The sequence below is a fragment of the Natator depressus genome, chromosome 10, assembly GCF_965152275.1.
Source record: "Natator depressus isolate rNatDep1 chromosome 10, rNatDep2.hap1, whole genome shotgun sequence".
NCBI classification, from domain to species: Eukaryota; Metazoa; Chordata; order Testudines; family Cheloniidae; genus Natator; species Natator depressus.
This window is the reverse complement of record NC_134243.1, coordinates 8,008,316-8,028,763: the sequence shown is the minus strand read 5'-3', so window position 1 is coordinate 8,028,763 and position 20,448 is coordinate 8,008,316. Positions and strand designations below refer to the sequence as shown.

General features: G+C 50.1%; 1 protein-coding gene across 1 annotated transcript; it reads right to left on the bottom strand.

Annotated features, from left to right (window-relative positions):
- Positions 1–2,022: 2,022 nt before the first annotated feature.
- On the bottom strand, positions 2,023–19,198 carry FLCN (folliculin). Its single transcript, XM_074965108.1, has 12 exons — positions 19,065–19,198; positions 17,256–17,534; positions 16,283–16,429; positions 14,169–14,390; positions 12,772–12,932; positions 11,834–11,925; positions 10,865–11,058; positions 7,871–7,984; positions 7,126–7,249; positions 5,608–5,739; positions 4,519–4,624; positions 2,023–3,609 (listed from the first exon to the last, which is right to left on the bottom strand). Exons 2-12 carry the CDS (start codon positions 17,502–17,504, stop codon positions 3,408–3,410), a joined length of 1,743 nt encoding a protein of 580 aa, XP_074821209.1. The 5' UTR covers positions 17,505–17,534; positions 19,065–19,198; the 3' UTR covers positions 2,023–3,407.
- Between the last annotated feature and the right edge of the window lie 1,250 nt (positions 19,199–20,448).

Below are 20,448 nucleotides of genomic sequence, written 5' to 3'. Positions count from 1 at the left end.
AGGGGTTTTCTGCTTGTCCCTGGCTGAGCACTGTGAGAGATGGCCCAGGCTGGAGAGTTAAGGGTGCACAGTGGTCCAATAGTTCCAGGCGGCTTGGGGCTGCAGCTGGGAGGTGCATCTGGGGCTGGGACGGGGCCAGAGCCATGGCCACGATCTGAGGCTGGGGTTGGGGCCTGGAGCAGGGCTGCAGTGAGTGCCAGCAGCTAGGGGTGGGGCAGGGGCAGGGCTGGGTAGCAGTTCCTCCCTGCTAGGGTTGCCAGGTGTCCAGTTTTCAACCTCAACTCCTGGGTCAAAAAGGGATCCCGGCAGCTCCCGTCAGCACCGCCAGCTGGGCCGGTAAAAGTCCAGTCGACAGCACAGCCTGGGCTAAGGCAGGCTCCCTACCTGCCTGAGCTCCGCGCTGCTTCCAGAAGTGGCCACTAGGTCCCTGGGGTCCCTAGACACTAGGGCAGCCAGAGAGGCGCAGCACACTGCCCTCACCCCTAGGGCTGGCTCTGCAGCTCCCATTGGCCGGGAACTGCAACAAATGGGAGGTGCGGGGGGGGGGGAGGGGGCAGCTGCACCTGTGGGCACAAAGGCGGCATGCACTTTGCATAGCCGCTTGCCCACCCGTACACCTACAGGCCACTGGGACCTTGCGGCCATGGCTGGTGGCAGGGGCTGGCGCTGAGGCTGGGGGCGGGGCAGGTCTGGGTGGAACTCCCTCACCACTCTCTGTGGGGGCTGGCCTGGGCCCGCCCCCAAATATTATGCCTTGCCCTGGGGAGAGTTCAGGGGGGGAAACATGCCACACAGTTTGGAGACCTCTACCTACTTACTCAGCACGCCCCTGGCACACAGCCCCTAGCTACCTCTCTTCCAGTCCCATGCACCCTGAGCTACCCCACTGCCCATGCACAGCCTCTAGCTACCCCCCTGCAGCCTTGCTCCTTGCACTTGAGCTACCCCCTGCTCACACACAGCCCCTAGCTACTCCTCCCTGCACAGAGCTATCCCCCCTGCCCACACACAGCCCTTAACCCCTCCCTGCACCGCGCTACCCCCTTGCCTGTGCCCAGTCACTAGATACCCCCTCCCTGTACCCTGAGATACTCCCCTGGCCCACACACATCTGCCCTGCGCCTGCCACCCTGAGATACTCACCATGCCGCACAGAGCTCCTAGCTACCCTCCCTCCCTGCACTGAGCTACTCCCCCGCCAGCCACACAAAGCCCCTATCTACTCTTCTCCTGTCACCTTGAGATACCCCCTGTGCTGCACACAGCCCCTAGCTGCCCCCCCCTGCACCCTGAGCTACACCCCTCACTGTGCACAGCTCCTAGAGACCCCCTTGCCTGCACCCCCCCATTATAATTTTTGGGTGTGCCCTCTCCCACCTCAGACAGATGGGGTGGCCTGCTGAGGTGAATCGGGGGCAGATGTGTTGTTCTCCCAGCAGCCAAAGCCTGAAGCCCCAGCACCTTGCAGGGCTAAAGCCCTGACTCCCCTCTCCCTTCCCCCGGCTTTGGAGAACATCAGTTAGAGGGAGAGGACTGGTGAAAGATGTCAATCATGGCACTGGTTCCCTCCCCCATCCCCCATTAGTCAATTAACTCAGGCTAAGAACAATGTGTTGATTCCCGCTATAGCTTCAGTGAGACCAGCAGGCCTAGAGCTGCAAGAACATTGCTTATGTGAAAATTCTTGCATTTGCTGCATGTTTATGGTGAACCTTAAAGTTAATCAAGCTAGGCAGTTTCTGAAATAACAGGATAATGGTCTCTCCCCTGGGTTGTGTACACACTGGCTGTGTCAGCTTCCTGGGACGGCTGTGCATAGACAAGAACCTCTGAGCTGACAAATCAGTTGTTTGGGATTAAAGCCAATTCGGAATAACTGTTTCTTACAAACAAGACGCAGAATCTAAGAAACAAAAAGATGTATAACGTTCTGCAGTCCAAACCCTGGGAACCAGTGCAAGAGAAGTCCCGTGGTTAAATTGCTGCTCTTGTGTCCAGTCCAGTTTTAAAATACTTAAAACACCAAGACAAATCAGGTGCTCTCCATTTTACAAAAATAGCTCTGATTGAGCTTTAATTCTTGTTGCGATTTTTACAGACGTTATTGACAAAAATACCCATGGACTAAATATACATAAAAACAGAACCTGCAGACAGGTCTGAATATCAGCTCTGGTTCTTGTTAAAATGCGAACACGTTAGGTCAAGGGGATTACAACTCGCTTCCTTTGCCTTTTTTATTTGTAATTTCTATAGTCCTGTCACGCTTTCCAACAATAACCTAGGATAAAATCAGAAATACAGTAATTCCTTTACAGTAAGATGTTCACTAAGAGCCAAAGTCAGTAGCTAAAAGATGCACAGATGGTGCTGCTCTTCTGGTGCATGCTCTCCTTGCCATGGTATTGGCAGACTATTAGGACTTCAAATTGGCTAGTTCAGGGTTTCACAGTGAGGGAGAGTCTGTAGACTGGCTGTTTCCTGCTTAACCACACACGAGCTAGAACTTTAGGATACAGAGAGCAGTGGAGCACTTCTGAGGGTAGGAGAAAGGTAAGAAGAGCTTGTCCAGGATAAAGTACCCTCTGTGCTTGAAGACTTACATCCTTAAGCAAAAAATAAAAAGGAACTTCGCCTACACATCATCATTCAGTGTGTGCTCTGAGACGATCCCTGTGTCACTTACAATTTTGGACAGTAGCAGATTTCTGGACCAAACCTAAAGTGTAGTTTTAAAGTTAGGAGATTAAGAAGATGGAATGACATAAATCAAATCAGAGTCCTCCTGCAATTCTCGGTCGTAGCGCAAGTCATGAAGTTCTTCAGATCCAGCCAAATCTACTGAGCACGAAGTGGTTTTAGAAAGTAATGATAGTAGTAACCCCACTCACATGGCCTAAGATTTTTTCTTGCTTCTTTGCTCCTCTAACCTATGGAGATGTTAAGTGGGACCTACAGAGATATTATGTACAAATGGTTTATTTGTCTCGAGAGTCCCAAGCATCAAGATGTCTATTTATGGCAACATCCAAGATAAAGTCCAGAGTTGCAGGAGTTCTACTGTCACCCCGTTAGTGTTAAGGCTGGCACAAGGGCACTGACTGGTTTACTCCGATTCCTTGAGTTACACTGAATTAGATTCAGTTTGCAGGCTAGGTTCAGAGTGGAGTTGGAGTTTAGAGCCCTACCGGGAGGCAGACAGCAGCCCTAATTGCATGCACTCTGAGGAGCACAGTCTCACAGCAATTCAAAAGACTAAAACTAGAACTCCTAGAGTTAGTCTGAGGGCAGAAAGAGGTTCAGTGGTGTTTCACTATTCACATGATGCGCATGCTGAAGGCTCAACGAAAACTCTCTCGGTTCCTTGCATGTATTCGAAGGCAGCAGGTGAGACTAGGCATTCCCGGTTAGTTCCGAGACTCTGAAGAGGTTGGGCTGCGGACTGTCGACATCAGGTGCGACTTGTATGTTTTGCTCAGGCCAGTCATCCAGAACTTGAGGAGCTTGACATTGTCTTCCTCAGCTGCCCCCAGAATGCTCAGCAGTTTTTGAGTGTCCTCCTTGGGTCGACTGTCCACTTTGGTGAATTTAAAGAGGACCTTCACTTTACTGCAGAAACAAAAAATTCCTGTCACTAGAGATGCATTAGGACACATTATGTTTGAGATACAGGCATAGGAAGCACTGCAAGTTTCTCTTTCGTACCCAATATCCTATTCTGTGCAACAAGATGCAAATAAAGCATCAAAAGGAACATCCCAAAGGAGCTCCTCTTGTGCTCAGAGGTTTGGAAAAAGGAACTGGACATAATTATTAGCCACTTCCAGCCCTGATAATATTTAGGGGTTCTGAATTTTCCCTTGGTCTCCTTTCCCATTTTAGCCTTTATGCCTTCGTCCATTCCACCCTGCACACCTGGAAGAGCCTCCCACAGAATGTGCACATCCAACTCCCTCCTAGCTTTCAAATCAGGCTAAAACCACACTAGTGCCATGAATTATTTCACCCAATTGTTCAGTCTTCCATTGTAACCACTTTACATGCAGCCCCGATGGACAGCACTATGTTATCTGTTTGGCAGTTACCTGCTTGTAGATCTTAGTGGACATTCACAGCCCAATATACATTTGCAAAGTGCTCTGAAGATGGAGACAGCTCTTGAATCCTCCTGACACTTTTGTGAGGTAAGCAAGATTTGTCATGTAGACAAGCATTACAAATGGGGAGATTGAGGCACAGAGGTTAAAAGAGACTTGCCCAAGGCCACAGAGGGAGCTGGTATCAAAGCTAGGATTAGAACTAGGGCTCAGATCACCAGATCATACTGCTCTCCAGAGAGCGGGGCTCAAAACTAACATCAAAGGTCAACTGGCTACTAACTGGTCCTGTATAGAGTGATGAATATGTAAATTGGTTATCCCACCAGTGTCTTCAGAAAACCCTTTAGAAAATCTTGATGGGATTAAATTAACAAATATCTAAAGCTGTTTCACAGAAACCAAAGCAGTTGCCTCTTACTTCATCCACTCCTCCTTCAGGCAGACAAGGCACTGATCCACAACATCTACAGAAAGGTTCTGGTTAGTCAGAGCAGCTTCGATCTTGTTCAGGATAGTAGGGCCAACTGCAAGCACAGGGAGAAGGGTCACAAGAGGAAGAACACTGGAACTACAGATTGCCTTTATCAGCAGTTAACATGGGATGCCGACGCTTGTCTAAGGCTCAGTAGACCTCAGCTGCACATATGCTAGTAGAATCCCCCAACCATAGCTGGGGACCTGCAGCAGCTTCTGGAATGCAGTAAGATCTTCTTCTGCAGTGCGTGAGAAGTCCCTGTTTTAGCTCTCTTACACCCACGTTCTTAAAGGGGTGGTGAGAGGAGAGAGGGGAATCAGTTTTGTGCCTCCTCTTAGAGCCTATGAAAATTTCTCTTCTAAATTAAAAACGGACTGCTCTGAAAACACTGAATGCGCTGTCTACATCGGTGCCTTGGGGTCACACCCAGTCCACATGACTGGGCCCACTTGGAAAGCGTCGTTTGTAGGTAAAATTAAGCTCTCAGCATGGGAGCATTGGACGCATTTTTTTAAACAAGGTAAAGCTGAATTTAGTCCTTGTAGTTCAGTCCCAGGAAGTCAGTATCAGACACTGGAGCGAGATAATGTTATCGTTATCATCTGGCTGACTAGCAGATTAGACTGCACTCACCTGAGGTCAGGGAACTGAGATGTTTCAGAGCACAGAGTGTTCAACATGGATCAGGAAGGTATCTCCCTAGATACATTATTGTAGGCCAGGTGAGAGTGTCTAATATTCTTCATAGAAGAGGAAGAATCTTCTATAAATCTGCTGAGTTGTATGGCAAATCCTATATAATTAACAGCATTTCAACAGCCTGCTTATCTAGTGAATACCAAGGTCTCTAAGACCATATTTGTGTACTGACGTGGCCTTGCATACAGACTTTCTTAGCGGCCAGAACACAAGAATAAGCCCACACAGCCAAATGCTGATGAATGAATGCTAACAGCTACAGACAGAGATTCTATTCCGGCCACAGCTGCATAGGCCTCTCCTGACAGAGTTCCACCTTGCCAAAGCACCCACCTCGGTCTGCTGCCACAGGGCTCCCACTGGTGACCACAAACTCGTACTTGCTGAGGGGCTGCTCATCATCAAACAGGACCGGGTAGAGGCTGCACCGGGTGGCAGTGCGGACTTCCACAAGGACAGCAAATTCTAGAGTGATGATAAACCCCCCAGCACATTAAAACCAACAATCTCTATGAAAAATAATATATCAAAATGTGTAAACTCTGTGCTTCAGAAGGGCTAATATCCCCAGAGTGGAGGGAAACTGTGAGCGAAACTGATCAGGAGGAAAAGTTTAGACTGAGAAAATGTGAATGAAAATTAGGAGTTGAGAAGAACGTATTAGATGGCCAAAAAAACATGATTCCACATTGAAGAAAGGGGACAACTTTGGCTAAAAGCCCATTTGGTTCACTGACGAAGTGAAGGCAGCAATTAGAAATATAACAAATCGAAAAAAGGGAATCTAGACAGCAATCAATATAAATTAGAAATTATGAAATGTAAAAAAGCTAAAGACATCGAGGGAAATATAGCTGGCAGGGCTAAGGACAATAAGAAGTTTTTAAACTATATTAGGAACAAAAGAAATCCTTTCAATGGTATAAGCCCATGACTAGATGGAAATGGTAAAATTGTTAATGATGCAGAAAAGGCAGAAGCATTCAATACATATTTCTGTTTTGTATTTGGAAAGAAGCAGGATGATATACTCGCATCATATGGGGATAATAAAGTACTTTCCTGTCCATTAGTAACGAAGGAGGATGTTAAACACCTACTTAGGGTAAGCATTTTCAAAATCAGCAGGTCCAGATAACTTGCACCTATGAGTCCTAAAAGAATTGGCTGGGGAGATCTCTGGCTTGCTGATGTTAACTTAATAAATCTTGGAAATATAATAGCAACCACCTGCGCCCCTGCTGTAAAAGTTTTACTATAAATGAATTCCTAACACCCAGCTCTGGCCAAGACTTTACTATCTAACATCTACAACATTCTCCATCTAAACCATTTGCTCACTAAGGCTCTGATCAAACTTCCATTGGAGGTCAATGGAAAGACTCCATTTGACTTGAGTGGGAATTGGATTGGGCCCATACTGTTGCTGTATTTGTTTAGGATCCCCATTCAGAAAGGCTGACATAGCCCTCAGATGGACAAAGTTTAAAACACCTCTAGGTTAATGTCTCACACAAATCCGCCACACACAGCAGATGGTCACAGATTTGTATGTATGCATATAAACTGAGTGCCGCTCTGGCAGGCTGCAGTGTTTGCTCCATATACAGCAGTATTAGCCTCTTATTAACCAAGAACTGGGATTTCTAGTCATTGAGCCCACTGCAAGCAATGATCATGCAATGTCCCTCAGCAACAGAATGGGTAAGGTCACCTGGAAAACAGCACAAAGGGGCACTGGTTCTAGCTCATTCAAGGATGCTGGGCTTTAGTTGCCAACTCTGCCTTCACAAGGTATTTTCTTTAACATGGGCAACAGGGAGAGGAGCTGGTTCAGGAGCAGGCTCTTACCAGATGACAGTATGTGGGGTGGGATATGCACATGGGGGCTGAGCCCCAGGAAGTTACACCGATATGCCTCCTCATAGCGGTCACTGTAGGGGATAATCCGAACACAGCCTACAGGCAGCATGGTCTGTGGAAGGAAACAAACATGGCAAGAGAAGCTTTAGAACTAAATAGATATGGGCCCAGTTCACGTCCAAGTTTCTGTCTCACTTGTCAGGCTAGTGGCACCTCGGACGGCTGCTAAGGCAGCTTGCGCTGACTCTGGGAGACGGAAGTACCTCACTTGGCTTGAAAGACTCCCTTCGGTCAATACGATGCTGAGCAGGGAATCACTCCCAGCCCTCCTTGGCTTAGAGACTTAAAGGCTGCAATATGGAACCTTCAAAGGGGAAAAAGTCTCCTAGAAACCCTTGGAATAAGAGAGGTCGTACCCTCTTTTTCAGTCCTACTCGGTGATGTTTTCTCCACTGCTCAGAAGAAGTCTGATTATTTCGGTTCTCTTGCTGCTGGTTGTTACACAGTAGCAAGACACTAATTATCGCAGACCCCACATAAACGATAGAGGTGTTGGGGTTGTTTAATGTAAGGTTTTGGTAACAAAACAGCATTTTTTGTTTTAAACTCTAATAGAATTCAGAGCACATTCCCCACCAGATTATATTTTAAGAGGCAGGTCAATTTGAGGGCCTAAACTATTAAACAACTATGCAAGAAGATGAAACAGGGAGATGAAGAAACAAGTTCTTACCCGTAGGATGTCAAAGGCAGACTGGACGAGATCTGCATCTCGTGCTTTCCAGATGACCTGGTTCCCCATTAATACATGCCATGCCAGCATACGGAAAGCTGATGGCCCCAGGACCTGAAACAAGATAATCCAGAGTTTACTTGGATATTTTACTACTTTCCTTCACCATTTTAGTCCATCACAAGCATGTTTGCAAAGTAGCCTTCCTGCCATGTTACTGATTACCTATTGGAAATGCTAGTGAACTATTACCATTAAGTCTGTCTGCATACAGCACAAGTTTAAATATGTATTTTAGCATTGGTGAAAGATGCCAGACTGACCGCCTGTTGGGGCTCTTGTATTAATTTAGATGGAATATATGGGCTTAAAGAGTTAAAGGTGTTAATATGACTCTGTCTCTGTCCAACATTAAACAGTTGGAAACAAGGTTCAGGGTTTGGTAATACAGAGACCTCAGCCTGCTTAATGCCATACCAAACACACGATTAAAAGTCATTTTTAACCTTTGTTAAAGATACAGAAAAAAAGGAAAACAGTTAAAGGACTTGAAATGTAAAGTGTTAAGTAAGGTTTATTTTAATAACATCCATTGTTCTCTTTCACTGCAAAGAGCCTTTAGAAGGGGAAAAAAAAACCTTGTTTGACAGTCTTTCAGATAGTATTAAAGATGGTGATAACTGTCTTTTGCGTGGGGTGGGAGGAAGGAGAGAGAGAGAGAAAAAGTTAGTTGAAATGGGCTGGAGTTGTTATTGCTGTTGTCAAAGTCTCCTTTTGTTTCTTATATGACAAAACAAGAGAAACCCGCACAAAATGGAAAGACGAGAACACCACAGCTAGAAAATGCAGCTTCTGTCTCTGGTGTTGACTTTAGCCACTCGGAGACCTGGAAAACTGGTACCAGCATCGGACTGTTTGCTTCTATTTGCCTTTTTGGTCACAGGCTGATAGCAGTATTGCAGTCTTAGCTGGGCTTTTATTAAACTGAATGCAAAAGGAGAGGGATAGGAAAGAAAAGAAATGAGATGAGGAAGGAAAAAGGACACACAAGGAGTGAGTAAAGAAAAAGTCTCACACCCCAGGGGGTGTTTGGGAGTCAGCTGGAGCCAGTGGAAGTGATGATGGCGTCTGCGTTCCTCTCTCTGGCCAGATCTTTTGGGACCAGAACACCGACGGCCCAGTGGGGTTACGGTAGATCCAGGGATCCCAGGAGACGGTGACAGCCATGCTGGTAAAACTGACTGCAGTGGTAGCTGTCAGACAGCTTTTTCTTCTGCTAATTTCCCCCCAAACATCTTTCTTTTTAAGAGCCCCAAAGAAGTAATGGGTGGAACAGCCAATCCCCTCATTATTTTGTTCATCTATTAGGACTAATTTCTGACACACCAATTTTGGTCCATTGATTTCTGCTCCCACACTTTGCCAGGCACATTTTAACACAGTCCCTGAATTATATCAGTCAGCCTTTTGGTTTGGCCTGAGTCTCCCTTTTGCCCCTTTTCCCACCAACATTTGGTGTTATAGGTTATTGCAACGTTTTATAAACTTTCACTCACTTTTTGCTGTTGCACTCACAGTTAGGGTCAATTTATAGGCCCAATCATCACAGCAGGACTTCAGCTCTGTCTCAGAGCAAGCACAAGAGCGCATACTTCCCTGCCAACATTTCTGTCCACAACCTATGATTGAATTCAGTTCTAATCACAGGTAAGAGAACAGCTCAGTTCCCAGGGACATTCACTCACTCCTTGGTCTCTCAGCTGAGGCTGCCAACAAGTGGGCCAATCCATGCCAACTGCACTGGTGGTTTGGGTAAGACAGGCAATTGCTCATTTGGAACGGGACTGAGACCTAACACTTCATACAGGCCAAACTGCCAATACATGACAACAACTTTCAGTCACTACTGACCTGTGATGTGTTCATACTACTGGTCCGGGGATGAAAATGCCTAACTCCCATTACCACTGCCCTGTTGCCAACTTTGACAGGTGTGGAGAGCTGTATGTTAATCTACAAACAATATTCATACCATTGTAAGTGACCTGATCAGTGAACTAAAGTTTCTGTACAACTATGGAGGGTTATTAGAATTTTTCTACGAAGGATTGATCTACCTTAAGAGGGGGCTGTGGAAACACGAACAGGAAAGCCCCACAATAGTCCTAGACAAGCAGCACTAAGCACATGCCTGGAAGACAAAGGGCCAAGCTGTGAGCTTTGAGGATCCTGTCCCCAACGAGTTGTAAGCCTTGTCTTGCCAGGCTGGGAGGCTAGAGACAAACAGTCTAAAACATTCAAGAGGCTCACTCAGGGAGACAGGCTGACAGACAGAGACTCGGGGGGCAGGGGGATCTAAAGAAATCAGGCCTTCCCAGATTCAGGGAAGCCTTAGGGAAAAGCTAGACATACCTACAGTCTGCTTTATAATTTTTCAGAGGGGTTTTCTCTTAAATGCTTTTGTTTTAACTAAAGAATACTTTGCTCTAAAGAGGTTGGTTTGTCGCTGTATTAAACCACTGTCATGGCTCTCAGAGGGAACAGAAGTGCAGGGGCTGGACATAAATCAGGCCTGCTGAGGTAAATCATAGCTGACACATAGGGGACTGCAACTCAGGGCCTGATCTGTGAGAGAATTGTGCAATTCCTCCCTGAAAGACAAGTGACCTAGAGTGGGCGCACTCAGACCAAGAGGAGTTAGAGATGCAGTTCACCTTATAATCGTGACACCTCCACCCCCCTTCCCCCCAATGATTCAGATGCCAGATGGTTTTCAAGTTCTTTGCTGACTCCTCTTTGAGCAGCACTGCTGACATTCAGAGGTAGGTGAAAGAGGTACCAGGAAAGAAAAACTGAATTTAGACCCCAGGAGAAAAGCGTGTGTGTGTAAAACACAAAACATGGCAGTAAGTAGCCATTCTCTTCTGAATAAAGGCTTTGCCGGCACATAGGTCAGAAAGCACCCAGCCAAAGGCTCCAGTCCTCTTTTCCTACCTGTCTCATGTGCCTGAGGGACCGGAAGACGGACAGCCTTCTGGGAGCTACATTCCAGTTGCTGCCATCAGACATCAGAGATGCGTCCGTTGGGCATTTAGTTAGCTCCCGCCCTTCTACAACATCTGGCTGGGCAGAAGGCTTCTCTTCTTCTCCCTCTGAGCCATCCCAGCCTTCTGACTCTTCTTTCAGGTCTCCAAGAGAAGAGAAAGATCATTTGTTATGTTCCCTCCAGATACAACAACTGCCCCAGAGGTCAACTTCTGAACATCATCTAGTATCGTTTCACACTTGACTCACTATGGCCAATTTTGGGAGGGAGGGGAGAAATGGGTGGGCCTTTACATGATGGTAGTATTTGCAGCTTACTATGTAAGCTATGGTAATAAGTAATCAAAACTCATGCTTCAGGGCATAAAATGACCACCAGAGAGTCAGGAAGTAAGTTTTCACCCAGATAGAACACTGCACAATTGGCCAAATACACTCTGGAGCTTTCTGTATCCTTCCTTTGAAGGGACCAGCTGCTCCTTGAGGCGGGCTATGCAGATACCCGAGTAGATGGACTGATGAACTAATTCAATGTGGGAAATCCATGTTTCTATATATTTAGGAAGTCTGTGAAATAGTAAGAAAGGGGAAAAGTCTCATGTCATGCAATAATAACCTCTCTTGGCCATCCAGACACAGTGTGAGGTACATCCCAGCTAAAAGGTACAGATACCATGGAAATGCGAGGCCAATATGCAAATAATGAATGCACACAGGGAGACCTTAAACCTCCACAGGTCTTATTTTCACATCAGATTTCTTTCCACATAGGAGGACATGAGTCATTAGGCAAGTTGTATCACAGGATGACAGAGGCAAACAGTACTTATACTGGGGATGTAATGAGCAGATGTTCACAGTTTCCCCATTCAAAGCATTCCGAAATGCTCTCCCTGGTCTAGAAGCTTGGAGACTTACCTGCAAGCTTTTCCATCTGAACTAGGGTGTCCTCTGTGGGAGCTCCCTCCAGAAGCTTCTCAGTGAGTCGGCTGCCACAGGCTTTCAAAAGCCTGGTGAAGTGGGGAATGAGAGGGGAGGGGGAAAAAAAACAAACAGCATTCATCAAGCCTACTTGCTGGGGGCAGACCTGCCAGCATGAAACCTGGCCGAGTAAGCTTACCAAGAATCAGGCTGTCACTGAGATGTGGCTCATTTGAGCAACCCTTCAATTCTCTATGTTGTAACTACTAAAACTTTTCACAGCGGACTGGGACACCCAATGGCATTGGAAAGAAAGGCTGCAGTAACATACTATTACACCCCTCCTAAAAAAAACCAAAACCATCTCATCTCCAAGAGTACGCCACTCTCCACAGCACCTCTCCAGAGGAGTCTGATGTCCGAGTCTGGCATTGGCATAGCATGCTGTGAAATTTCACTAACGCACGCCCATTTGGCAGGGTAAAACATCTTATACTCTACAAGGTACAGTACAAGGTACCAGGGCATGGCAGAGTTAGACTGTTCAACATAACAGAGTTACCACTGTCACAAGTTAGGTGCAGGGTGGGGTGGGATAGAAGAGCTCTATTTCCTCTTTGCACTTTTGTCTGATGCTTTGCAGAGCCCCTCCCTCTAGATCAGACAGGCTGATCACCATGGTTCCTACCGCAGCCCGTCAGTGCTGCTCCTGAGTCGGCTGGAACGTCTGCCGTAGAGCGATAGGAAAAGCAAGGGACCAAGCAGGCTGCTGCATCAGCGTGCCCAGTCCCTGCTAACTCAGGGACTTGGGGATAGAGCCCCACATAATACTGGAATACAAACAACTTAGATGCTCCCTACTATTCTAGGATGCTGGGAAATGTCTCTGTTATTCCAACAGGTGGCATAGGCCCCAGAGACACAGAGGGCATTACCAAGCAAAGGAGGTGTGCAGACACGCCCACAGGTTCTCATCGTTGGTCAGCGACGTTAGGGAACGGGCTGCATTACCATTCCTCTGGTGCAAAAAGGGGGTGAAGGCCGTATTCATGCGCTGGGCTCGCTGCGGGCACCCATACTGCTCAGCTTCAAACACCTGAGTTACAAAATAAAGACAGTTAGAGGACAACAGAAGAGACTTTTTTTATTAAATATGACACAGTAGAACAACTAGGCAGATGCACCTTGTAACGCAGAATAAAACATTATTTCCCATCAGCTACAGAATCAAGCTGGCAATTCTTGGTCCATTGCTCTGTGCCTCTTTTCCCACCAGAAGGATGGACAAATTGAAAATTTTCCCCTTAGATCCAGGAAAGATGGAGAAAGAATGACATTATTACAGACAAGACTTGATTGGGCTGGTATATGGCAGTTTGCCACACTGGCACCTCTCTCAAGCTGCTATCTGATTCTCCAAAATCTCAGCTTTAAAAGAAAGAAACAAATGGAAAAAAATAAAAAGTAAGTCTCTACGATTTATGGTTGTGAAGAAACCTCAAAACAGAGTGAAACGGATGCACAAATGACTAAGTATGCAGAGACTGGGGATACAATTTTCAAAAGCACCTTGTCCCACTGATTTTCAATGGGACTTAGGCACTTTTGAAAGTTGGACTTGGGAGCCTAAAGCACCTAAGTGATTTAGAAAATTTACTATAGCTCTGAGGGGTGTGAACTGCCCCATTCATGTCCAAGAGGTGTTATCTCAGATACCCAGCAATGACAGGTAATGTTAACATTTACATTATTTCACTCCTCATGTGAGAAAGAGAGAAGAGCAGATCTGCCCAATTTCCTGTGGGAGACACCACACTTTGGTGCCACAAGTGGGTGGCATTTGGGAGCTATTTTGCCCGCCCCAATCTGGAAGCAGCCAAGCCCAAGAAACCTAGCAGAGCCTCTAGGCACAGTTAAGCCCCACCAAGAAGGAACCAAGCGGAGTTTGAGTGCTGCACAATCATATTTTGAACACCTGCACAGTCTACCATGAGTGGCCCTCATTCCAATGTCTCACATGGGGCGAGTTTATTTTGTGGGCAGAGCTTGGAGGTATACCACAATTCCTCCCTCCCCCCTCCCACAGTTCAACCCCTGCTTACAGGCAACAAAAGAGATGGGATGGAGAAGATGTCTGTCTTCCCTCCTGAGGCATCCACAGCATGGGTCCATCCCTATGTGCCCCTTAATCCCAATATCACCACCTAAATTTCCCTTACAGCTCTAGCTGCATACATTACTCTTTACTTCTCTCCCAAACTGTTGAACACGCTCATCCCACTTAACCTTCTTTCTCTCACCCGTATTTGTGTTCTCTCTCGAGCAGACCCACCTTGAGTGCTTTTCCCTGAAGCTCATCAATGATGCCTCGGATCTTCCCCAGCAGGAAAGGCCAGGAGTTTATGAGATAGATCCGGTCCATCATAATAGTGATGATGCTGTACCAGCGCTGGAAGCCACGTGCCAGGCTGTCTTTGATGAAGAAGGTGTGGCTGAACACAAAGCCATGCTGTTCATCCCCAAAGAAGATAGGGCCTTCACGTCCCGGGCAGACCTGGTGGGAAATGGACATGTTGGAACACATTGGCTGAGCACATCACTTAACTGAAACTACGTCGAGCTCTTGAAGCAGAGCTTTCCTACTTGTTAGGATATTGCCTGCTGAGGCATGGGCAGCCCTTTCAGGAGTGCCACCCAACACAGAAGGTCTGATAGACGGAGCCAAACATCTCCGCTGCTGCCCCATGTACCTGGCACAACCTTCAGGTTAACTGGAACTTAAGAATGCCTCTGTATTCTGCTACAGAAAAATTGATGAAGTGAGCTGGGGCACTCTCAACTTCTGTAAGGCTTGCCCTCCTTTTGTAAGAGGCTGTACTTTATCAGTCCACAAAGGTCAAAACCAACATTTACAAATATGAAGCAACAGCCTGAAACATTACCATCGAGGTGGCTTATTTTGGAAATAAATAAGTAAAATAAATAGGGGCAAATACAAGAAAGCGAAAACACAGCTCTGAGATCACAAGTGCCTTTGCTTCAGGTGAAGAGTAGGCATCCCAAAGTTAGCAAAGGTTCTCTCCAGTAACAGATCAGGTGAGAGAGGGACAAGGTGGGTGAGGTAATCTCTCTTACTGGACCAACTTCTATGGGTGAAAGAGACAAGCCTTCAAACTACACCAGTGGTCTCTAACCTTTTTACGCCCAAGAGCACTTTTGACTCTTAAGGGCAACCCAGGATCTACCGAAAGCCCTGCCCCGCTCACTCCATCTCCCCCCACCCCGCCCCCGTTGCTCGTGCTCCCCCACCCTCACTCACTTTCACCGGGCTGGGGCGGGGGTTTGGGGAGGATGTGCAGGCTCTGGGCTTGGGCCAAGAGGTTTGCAGTGTGGGAGGGAGCTCTGGGCTGAGCCTGGAGCAGAGTGTTGGGGTGCAGGAGGGGGTATGGGGTGCTGGCTCTGGGAGGGGGCACCGGGCTGGGGCAGAGTGTGGGGGTGATGTCAGCCCCCTCCACAGCCACAGGAAGGGGTTGGAGACGGAAGGCAAGGCAAGACACTGGGTCTCAGTATTTGGCAGGAATTTTTTAAAGTGACTGCAAAAGAAAAAAATGCTGGACTCTGCCCTTTCTGATGCATAAAGAAGGCCTGAAAGGGTTTATATAAAGTTTCAGTCATTTCAGAGGTATGATGAATTAATTTTTAATTTTCATCGTCTGATCACCTCAAATGCTCTCTAGCGTAAGTGTTTTAGCATCCATGGTAACTAATCTGTTCCACCTTTATATCTAGCTGTGACACTTTTGAGTACCTTTCCCAGACCTGAAAGAGAGCTCTCTGTAGTTTACTGGTCACCAACTGATCGCGATCGACTGGTCAGTCCTAGAGGATTTCCCAGTCGATTGCGATCTCCGGCGGTGCAGTGTGGCTGCCGCTAAGGCAGACTCCTTACCTACCCCGGCCCTACGCCGCTCCCGGAAGAGGCCAGCGCAGCCCCACGGCAACGGGTGTGGGGGGTAGGGGTCTCCCTCCGCACGCTGCTCCTGCCTGCAAGCACCGCCCCTGCAGCTCCCATTGGCCAGAAGAGCTGCCGGGGCGGTGCTTGCAGAGAGGAGCAGCGCACAGAGCCACGTGCCTCCTGCCCACCCCCCAGGGGCCATGGGGCACGTTGGCCCCTTCCAGGAGCAGTGTGGGGCCGGGGTAGGCAGGGAGCCTGCCTTAGCCTCGCTGTGCCACCAGGGGTAAGTGCTGCCTGGCGGGAGGCCGCACTCCAACCCCCACCCCTGAGCCTCCTTCTGGAGTCAGCACCCCAAACCCCCTCTTGCACCCCAAATCCTGCTCTGAGCCCCCTCCCAGAGCAAGCACCCCAAACCCCCTCCTGCACCCCAATCCTCAGCCCCCTCCCAGAGTCTATACACAGATTTTCTTCCTGCATTTCATATCACTTACCTCACAACTTAGGCTGCGGACACAGGCCTGACGCACAATGCTAAACAGCTGCGGATGGTTTGGGTGCTGGTGGCTGACATATTTGATTGATGTCTCTGTGTCATGGCTGACATATCCAGGGTGTCCTGCTGCAAGAGAGCGGCAACCCTGACCACAGAAAGAAAAGGAAAATCCTATAGTAAAGTAGGACACAACTATCTAATGTACTTATATGTAGGCCTCATTACCATAGCACCGGAATGACTGACAATCTTCAGCATAGATATCCTCACCACACCTCGGGGAGATCGGAAAGTATTTACAGACCGGGAACTGAGGCACCGAGAGGCTGAGTGACTCACTCATGGTCAGGAAGTCTGTGGCACAGCCGGGACTTGAATCCAGCTCTCCCAAGTCCTAATCACTGGTCCATCCTTCCTTTCCTACAGCCTCTTCCACAACTCCCTCCCTCACTGGATTTTGTATTTGATGTTGGCTACACCACTGGCCAAATTCAGCTAATGGTGGAAGCAACCATGAATCCACTGACATACTGAAATCTGTCACCACTTGAGAGACACAAAGCACACTAGGAATAGCTTCATACGAAAGGTACTAAAAGTTAAGTGGAAGAGCACCCCTGGGGGGGGGGGACGGATGGACAGACACATGGGTGAATACATTTTCCCTACAATTTGAACTAGATACAGAATTTTTTCCATTTCCTGTTTTATACTTTTGCGTAAGCGTTGCTGCTGTTAATCCATGGTCAGGCTTTAGCTACAGAGATGGCCGCACGTCCGTGATGGGCAAAACAATTCTAATCTAATCTAGAGTTTACAAGGGTTTCGGGATCCTTTGTTGTTACTGACACAGTGCAAGTATAAGCCATTTTCTGTGCACTATTTTTTCTCCCAAACAATAACATGGCCCTTCACTGAGAATCCCAAAGCCCATTAGTTCAGCAAAAGACACAGGGTAGCCATACACACACCTCACACATATCTGACTTCTTTGGCCCCGGGCTACTAGAGTCCGCACTAGCACCTTCCGCTGGGCTGTGTGAGCGGATCCTGCTGCTCATCTGAATGCCACCTTCTTCGTCTTCTGCTTGCTCACTTTGCCCAGGGCTGTCTCCATTCCCTGCGCCTTGAGGAAGCGGCGAATGCAGCACCTCTGTACAAAAGAGGGTGCGAGGGCCATGGAGCTCACAGAAATGACAGAGGGCAACGATGGCGTTCATAGCGATAGCTTAGCCGGCTCCTCCGCTCCCCTGCAGGTGCGGGAGGAAGGACCCAACATCAGTCTAACAAACAGAAACCAAAACATCCCCCCATTCCAATCAGGACCAGCCCTGATCTTTCCACTCAGGAGACGCTCGGAGTCAGGTTCAGCTCTGCGGCCAGGTCACTTCCGAAGGGGTCATGCAGGCTACAAGTCACAGATCTCAGCTGGGCCCTTTTCTCGCTAGGCAAGTGGGCGAGTCTAGTGCAGGGTTCTCAGGCCTGGGCACTGGGAAGGTCCAAGGCAGTGGAGGGTCCAACCCAGGGGGGCTTCCCCATGCTGCCCCCTGCCTCAACGCAGACCTGCAGGGACACTTCTAAGGACGAGAGGGGAGATCAGCTCCCCCACCCCACCCGACTTTTATGTCACAGGAACAAGTCTGGGCTACTCATGGGGTACCTGTTCCCTAGCCTGACCCCCAACTCCCCACATGGGGGCACCTCTCTGCCCCCTGCTGGGACCTGGCCTGACCTACCCCATGGCGGGACCTGCCTCCCCCCGGAACCTGCCTGAGCCCCTGTCTGCCCCCATGGGGACACCTGCCCCCCAGCAGAGACCTGGCCCGATTCCCCCCTGCGGGGACACCTGCCCCCCCCCCAGAAGAGACCTGGCCCAATCCCCCAACCCACGGGACACCCGTCCCCCCCTCCAGCAGAGACCTGGCCCGATTCCCCCCCCCCCCCCCCGCGGAGACACCTGCCCCCGAGCAGAGACCTGGCCCGATCCCCCCTGCCCCCGAGCAGAGACCTGGCCCGATTCCCCCCCCCCACGGGGACACCTGTCCCCCCAGCAGATACCTGGCCTGATCCCCCCCCGGGGACACCTGCCCCCGAGCAGAGACCTGGCCCGATTCCCCCCCCCCCCACGGGGACACCTGTCCCCCCAGCAGATACCTGGCTCGATCCCCCCTGCGGGGACACCTGCCCCCCCCCAGCAGAGACCTGGCTCGATCCCCCCTGCGGGGACACCTGCCCCCCCCCAGCAGAGACCTGGCCCGATCCCCCCCCCGGGGACACCTGCCCCAAGCAGAGACCTGGCTCGATCCCCCCCCCGGGGACACCTGCCCCCCCCCAGCAGAGACCTGGCCCGATCCCCCCCCCCGGGGACACCTGCCCCGAGCAGAGACCTGGCCCGATCCCCCCCCCGGGGACACCTGCCCCGAGCAGAGACCTGACCCGATTCCCCCCCCCCCCGCGGACACCTGCCCCCCCAGCAGAGACCTGGCCCGATCGCCCCCCCCCGGGGACACCTGCCCCCCCCCGAGCAGAGACCTGGCCCGAACCCTCAACCCCCGGGACACCCATCAGAGATCTGGCCCGATCCCCCCCGCCCCCCACACGGGAACACCTGCCCCCGAGCAGAGACCTGGCCCGATCCCCCCCCCCGGGGACACCTGCCCCCACCAGCTAGGACCGGACCGGACCCGGCCCGACTCCCTCTCCGCAGCACTGGTGGGGAGGCTCCGGCCTGGCCCCCCCGCCCGGAGACCCCCAGCGAGGGGAGGGGTCTGGACACTCACCCGGCAGCTTCTCCCAGACCCCTCCCGTCCCGTGCCTCTGGGCGCCTGACACTGACTGACGGCCCGAACCAACACCACCCCCGCGGGGGGGGGGCGATCCCGCTGCCTGGCCTGCACCAGGCGCGCTCGCCCGGCTGGAAGCGGGGTCGGCAGTGGGAGCGGGGCGGCGCGGACAGACTGTAGCACTTCTCGGTCTCCCTCCTGCTCCCGTGTTTCCAGCCGCGGCCCCTCTATTCTCCCCCCCAGCACAGGTCAGTGGTTCAGTCTGAGACCATCCCGAATCACAGGCAGTGGTCTGAACCATTTCTTCGGGCGGGGGATGAGGTCTGTGGAGCAAGGGCCCTGTGTCTTTTAGCGCCAGCGGAGCAGAGCGAAGTCGGGGGCTGAGGCAGCCAAGGACCGGGCTGGGGTGAGGAAGCAACAGCCGAGCTCTGGCTCTTAGGTAGCGCCACCCCCCAGCAGCAGGGAGATGGTACACTCCGCCAGGGCTGGCCTGGGATACACAACTCGTGCGTGTGGGAGGGGTTGCGCTGGGCGGGGCTCGGGGCGGGGCCAATCCCAGGGTTGCCCAGAGGGGGGCGCTGTGCAGCTCAGTCTGGGAGCTCCTGGGTGCAATGCTGGGGCCAGGTTGGGGTTGGGGAGATGTAATTTGATTGGTAAAAATCTAGAGACTCATAGTGCCCATGGTGTCACCTGCTGCTGCAGGATGCGGGGGACCCGCTCCCCCTCCTGGCACTGGGGCCTCCTGGTTGGAAGAGTGGTGCTACGGGAGGGTCCAAGGCAGTGGAGGGTCCAACCCAGGGGCACTGGGAAGGGTGAAGAAATGGATGAAGACAAATGGGGGTATCCTGGCCCATGAACAACGGGGTACCCGCCCTGCCCAACCAAGAACAGTTGTGTACAAACAATCACTAAAGTGTCTTTTAAAAAAACATTTTTTTTAACGTTATACTTTGACCCAGGCACCTCAAACATGCAGCCCTCACACAGTTAAAGGGTGACTGTTGACCAGCTGTATTTGTTAAGGCACAGAACATGGTACCTGGTTAATTTTCGGAATGTTACAGGTTACTGTAAATGGAAGGAGTATTTCAAGTTGATTTCCCATCGTTAAGGCTACGATTTAGTCATGGGTATTTTTAGTAAAAGCCATGGACAGGTCACAGGCAATAAACAAAAATTTACAGCCTGTGACCTGTCCATGACTTATAGTATAAATACCCTGGCTAAATCTTGGGGGACCACTGCTGCAGGGGAGCTGTGGGGGGCGCTGCTCGGAGGAGTGCCCTGTTCAGGGGGCATTCTGGAGGGCTGCTGCTCAGGAGTGGGGGGGCTGGGCCAGTAGCAGCAGCCACTCCGGCAGGCCCCAGGACCGCTGCTGGGG

Bases quoted from the DNA above. Each gene is read 5' to 3' on its own strand.
- FLCN (XM_074965108.1), bottom strand. From the start codon at position 17,504: ATGAACGCCATCGTTGCCCTCTGTCATTTCTGTGAGCTCCATGGCCCT. The intron at 11,926-12,771 runs GTAATGCCCTCT...CCACTTCACCAG, and splicing joins CTGCACACCTCCTTTGCTTG to GCTTTTGAAAGCCTGTGGCA. The intron at 7,250-7,870 runs GTAAGAACTTGT...TTCCTTCCACAG, and splicing joins CTGCCTTTGACATCCTACGG to ACCATGCTGCCTGTAGGCTG.